At 33.9% G+C, this 5,473-nt stretch overlaps 1 protein-coding gene across 2 annotated transcripts; it reads right to left on the bottom strand.

Moving 5' to 3' along the window:
* Positions 1 to 283: 283 nt before the first annotated feature.
* LOC102613063 (uncharacterized methyltransferase At2g41040, chloroplastic) lies at positions 284 to 4,266 on the bottom strand. Of its 2 annotated transcripts, XM_015529101.3 has the most exons (9): positions 3,956 to 4,266; positions 3,710 to 3,813; positions 3,234 to 3,374; positions 2,966 to 3,047; positions 2,493 to 2,686; positions 2,257 to 2,368; positions 1,361 to 1,465; positions 471 to 605; positions 284 to 382 (listed from the first exon to the last, which is right to left on the bottom strand). In XM_015529101.3, the coding sequence occupies exons 1-8, from the start codon at positions 4,088 to 4,090 to the stop codon at positions 477 to 479; spliced, it is 1,002 nt and encodes a 333-aa protein (XP_015384587.2). In that variant the 5' UTR covers positions 4,091 to 4,266; the 3' UTR covers positions 284 to 382; positions 471 to 476. The 2 variants fall into 2 exon arrangements, with proteins under 2 accessions (XP_015384587.2, XP_052290354.1); XM_052434394.1 differs by having other exon boundaries at positions 284 to 605.
* Positions 4,267 to 5,473: the final 1,207 nt, after the last annotated feature.

Genomic DNA, 5,473 nt, shown 5'->3' with positions numbered 1-5,473 from the left:
TTGGTATGCCGTGTGTGTGTATGTGTGCGTGTATATATATATATATATACCCTTCGTTTCGAGGGATACCTCCCCCTCACGTGCATGATCAGCCTAAGCACAACAGTGCAGTCTCATGTGACTGTGAGCTCATTTCTTGCGGTAATCAATACTATTATTATATTTCGGCCATCTCGTTACCATTCCTTTAGACCATTTGAATGGCTGTTAAGCTGTCATTACAGACTGCTAATGAGGTTCTTAATAGAATTTTAGCAATCATTATGTTCAAATCAGACAAAAATGAAAAAAAAAAACTATATATTTGCATTGATGACCACACTTTACACCTCCCGACGTTATCACCTTTTCAGGAATTGCTTATTTTGTAAGGTCTATTAAACTGTAATAGATTATAAAAACAAATCAATGCCGACCATGACATAATAACAAAGCCAAGTATGGAGAAAATATAATTCAAATGAGCAAACCTATTTTCAAGGTTTCTGAGCAGCAAACATTATGAAAGATTGTTGAACTTTGCTTGTGTAGTTGGTAAGACCGCATGATGTGCACAAGTCTTCAATCTCTTCTTCTGTCAAATAATTATAGTTCTGCAGAATCCTCTACAATGCAAATTGGTGTATAAAAACAGTATAATCAGTCACAAGATCCCTTAGAAAATTAAGTTGACAAACTCATAACCATGGAAGCTGAGAGAGTAGCGAGTAACTGGGGTGGGTCCGAAATTTATTTCGATTTTCGATTTAGTTCAGTTTGACCCTAAAAACCAATTGAGTTGATAATTGAAACCCGATTGGATTTAAATACGGTTTAAATTTAAACTAAACTGAACATCAAACCCGATTGAGTTCCATTTAAAAAAAAAAAAAACTCTAAATCTAATTAAAAAAAAAAAAGCTCATTCCTCCAATTGCAACCCAAACCGAATTTTGACCCGAAGTTATAACTTGAACCCGAGTCGATTTTGAATGTAAACCAAATCGAATTGAATTTGAGCAGTGAGCACGAACCAACCTGATCTGATCTAAACTAGTTTTTGAATCCGTTTAGGTTGAATTTTCAAAACCGAACGGGCTCCAACCCAAACCAAAACCTATAAAACTTGAACTGAAACCCAAAATGCCCACCCCTACCTAGTAATAATGGAAGCTGAGAGAGCTATACTTCAACCAAAAAATAAAACAAATGATTCCAGATGTTTGGGTAGCAGATCACTCCATATAATCACTAGTGAAAAAAACCTAGTCTTTATCTCTACATTTATTCTTTCAGTGCATTATTAATCTTAATATGAGCAGAGTGGCAAATAGAGTGTACATTTGGATAGCAAGTGGCTTTTAATACGAATCAGCATTACCTCTCTCAAAACCCGTCCTGTCAAAGAAGTGGAAGAAGTATATCGAAGAAAAGTGGTACCAACAAAAACGCCACCACTTCGCAATATTCGACTGATTTCAGCCACCTGACAAATAGATGAGTGCACAATGTCACTAGTAGAACAGTTATTAGTATTATTATTATTTTGATAGAAGAACAGTTATTACCATCTATTCAACTAGTGCAATTGACACATGAAAATATTATTCCAGTTGCATGAATCAAGTATTGATCATTCTAATTTGAGAGAGAGAGAGAGACAGAGAGGTGCTGCAAAACATCATTTTGAGCACAGCAAATGTCGCTAACTATCTTTAAGGCCTACCCTAATTCTTGCAATTTTCCCAAAACATCCAAAAAGAGAAAAAGAAAAAGAAGAACAAACAAATCAGATGAAATTAGAGCAAGAAAATTTAATAAAAGAACACAAAAGAATCAGATGAATCAAAGCAAGAAAATCAAATATCCCCTATCGGAACTAATGAATTAAAGTTCCCAGCAACTGCAATTTGCCACATGATCTGCCTTGTCCCATGCGGATCAATGTTCTTCTCCTCACCACCGGCTCAGCCACCAAACACAGTTGTGTAGACTTCTAACGATATTATTGCAGTCCAGACATAATTTTATAAAAGAGTTATGCCCCACTGAATTATCTATCGAGACCTCGGACAACCGTTTCCACTAAGAATATGTTTCTAACACAACTCTCTCGAAAAAGACAGCAGTTCCGGGCTCCTGCCCACTGTTATTTACTTGGCCTCGCCGTGGATGGAGGATTAGATTATCATTATCCAACTCAATAATTTTAGTATATCTAAACTGCAGTAGATAACAAATTGACAGAAGAGAATAAGAGGATGAGAAAACACTTGCAGCATTTGACGGGGATGGCCAACAGTGTAAGGCTGCACCAGCATGAACAGCATCAACAAAACCAGATGCAAAGGGAAGCCTGCAAACATCTGCCCGAACAAGAGCAAGATTGCTACAAATTACCAATGAAATGTGAATCAGTTAATCAGAAACAGCAACTAAAACTGTAAAGCATTGTAAATTTGATTTTATAACAACTTTGTTTTTGGGAATCTGATTGAGACGAAAAAACTTACGACGTCAAAATGGTATTATCTTGCTTGATGAAATCATAACATTGGCGAAGCATATTTTCCGAAAAATCAAGAGCAACAACTCCAGAATATGTCCCTGATTTTGCAAATTTCCTGGAAAACAAACCACTTCCACAGCTAACATCAACTAAAAGGCCACCCTGTGCAGATTTGAAGTATTCCTGAGCCATTTTGAACTGCATCAGATTAAAAAAAAAAATCACAATACTTGTCAATAGAAATATATTTTGTTAACTCCCTAAAATAATCCAGCAAGTTGAGGAAGGATAAGGCTCTACATCTGGAAAATGCCAGAAGAATGGACCATCTTTTCGTGTTATAAACAAATTAAGAACATGAAGTCAAGATTTAATAATAAACTAGAGATGTTTTCACAAAGAGACTTGTTCTTCTATAATTACATTGGTAAAGTTCCTCTCATATACAAGTTACTATCAGTGCTTAAGAAAACATACCTCTTCATCAGGACCAGGAAAGCCACTTCGATTAAAATTCTGACGCCAGCCCCTTTCATACAAAAACGATACAAATGGACTCCTACCAAATTTGAAAGCAGAAAAGCAAGACATCATCAATTCCATCAAATCATAAACTCCCAAAATCGAAATCATCGTTTACTGTATACTTCCTCATGACCCAATGGGGTCCTGTTGATTAACAGAAGGCATAAGATTCTCGAAATCAAATTTTTCATGGAAGAAAGCAAGGATAGCCAATACACACCGGAATAACTCAGTCGAAGCTGGTTTGACTTCAGTGTAGTCCTTCAATCCAGAAATAACAGTGAGATCAAGGTAGTTATCTTTACTGGAGTAGGTCTTGTTACATTTTCTACACTTGAAACCAGACCTATAGATTGCTCCCCTGCAAGTTTACCATATAATCAGATGAAAAACTTGAATATAAATGTCAAAGGGAGCACATTTCTGCAATCCAGATATGAATTATCACTTTTGAAACAATTGATAAAATGAATATCGAAAATAAAGAAAAATGGAGTCTTTTGGAGATTTTCATAAAATCATATCAAAACAATTGCAAAGAAGAAACCCAAAAACAATTGCATATTCTTTTTTTTTTCCTTATAAAAAAGAAATTTATGGGTGAAAAGAGGAATCAAAATAGCGCTAACAACGTTTTTAGATTGTAAATTTAAAAAAAAAATGAAAAAGATATTGAAAATAAGTTTAGACACATACAAAGTAAGGCCAGTAGGTCCTTTTCTTATGAGTGGCTCGTAACATATCGGACAAGAAAATAAGTCTCCTTCTAATTCCAGTGTTTGATTCCTCTCACTCTTTGCCTGCCGTATGTAAATAAAAAATTATACAATTTAACGACATTCATGCTCAAATTAAAGAAGCAATTTGGAGGTTGAAAATTAGTTAAGCAATTCAACAGCAACAAGATGAAGAGAGAATAATGAGAGATGTTATTATTATTACCGGCTGCAAAGTAACAGCGCGAATGGTAGAAGAGAACCGGAGAGATTGAGGCAAACGAGGAGAATTACGAGAAAGGCAGGGGTATTTTGGGAATAAAGACGAGGAAGAAGAAGCTGCAGCAGCAGCTATGGCCATGTTCGATTGATCGATTGATAGTTCGTTCGTTAATTCTGCTCTTCTCCGTGTGAATGTCTGTGCTGTTTATTGGTTACAATTAATTACGGGGAGTCGATATGTCCGTTTCGTTTGTCTGTCGATTTCTGATTTTGTGTATGGAACTGCCTACTCGAACGCGCGCACATTCTCTCCTTGTATTTTTTTATTCAATTAATTACATCAGCCATCTCCTTTACTTTTTTTTTTTTGAGGTGATTATTGATCATAATATTTATAATTATATAATTATTAAAATTAATTTATATTAATTTAATATGATATCACTTAAATTTTAATTCTCTTAAATATTTAATTTTAATATGACACCGCTCAAATTTTAAACCTCTCAAATATTTAAGGGACCTTCACTCAAATTTTTTTTAAAAAAAATTAAATTAAACTTCTGTAATATGTCTGCGGAAGTTCGAACTACTTCTCTTATAAGTGTAAGGGAGTGACTCTAATTACTGAGTCAAGCTCTAGTGTTCATCTCCTTTCCTTCATTAACTTACCTATTAATTACAAAAACAAAAACATGAGTAAATGTTACTTACCCCGCATGTGAAAACCAGATAGATAAATGAAAACAATATTTATAATTGTTCTCATAATTATCCATTATTAATTTGGAACTAGTATTTTAAGTTTATTAATGATAATAAAATAAATGAAGGTGCTAGCTTAAGTATCAGAGAACAATTATTTTGTGCTGACTGATTTGAGATACGTCTGCGCCAAACATGAATCTGGTTAAAATGAGCTTTGCTTAGTTAATCAGACCCACTTATCCCTTGGGCTGAAGCGGGTCGAGTCATTTTCTTTATTTCTTTGTTATTTTATTTAATCAAATAATATTATAATAAAATTTTTATTATAATTAATTAACTAATAGTTGGTATTATTTCTGGTAAGTCCTTCTCCTTGGATGCTTCTAACCAACCACCAATGGCCGTGATCGCCGTCACCGACCGCCCAGCTCCACTGCCTGTCATTATTTTTCTAATATTAGTTGACATCAAGTTTTAATATTTTCAAAGTTCTCATCACGAGCTCTACATAATGGTACTAATATATCTAGTAATGAAGCGTTCATTTGCCACAAATCTGTAATCAAAATTTTGAAATTTCAAAAATCATAAAAGTTCTGTTATCAAAGATATTAGTATACATATCTTAGAGGCAAAAACATGAATTCCAACTATTCTAAACACAATTTAATCAGATAACATTTATAGTTTTTTGGCTGGTTGTTGGTGGTGGTTGCAAAGATTTTAGTAATATTGTATTTTTAAAAAAATAAATTATAATAAACACATAATACAATCTATTCTACTCTAAATATAATACTCGATTAAAATTATT

The sequence above is a fragment of the Citrus sinensis genome, chromosome 9 (assembly GCF_022201045.2).
Source record: "Citrus sinensis cultivar Valencia sweet orange chromosome 9, DVS_A1.0, whole genome shotgun sequence".
NCBI lineage: Eukaryota > Viridiplantae > Streptophyta > Magnoliopsida > Sapindales > Rutaceae > Citrus > Citrus sinensis.
This window is presented reverse-complemented; position numbering and strand designations above follow the sequence as displayed.

Coding starts and splice junctions, on each gene's coding strand:
- LOC102613063 (XM_052434394.1), bottom strand. CDS start 4,090: ATGGCCATAGCTGCTGCTGCAGCTTCTTCTTCCTCGTCTTTATTCCCA. Junction 3,814..3,955: donor GCGCTGTTACTTTGCAGCCG/GTAATAATAATA, acceptor TACATACGGCAG/GCAAAGAGTGAGAGGAATCA. Junction 3,375..3,709: donor GGACCTACTGGCCTTACTTT/GTATGTGTCTAA, acceptor GTAAACTTGCAG/GGGAGCAATCTATAGGTCTG.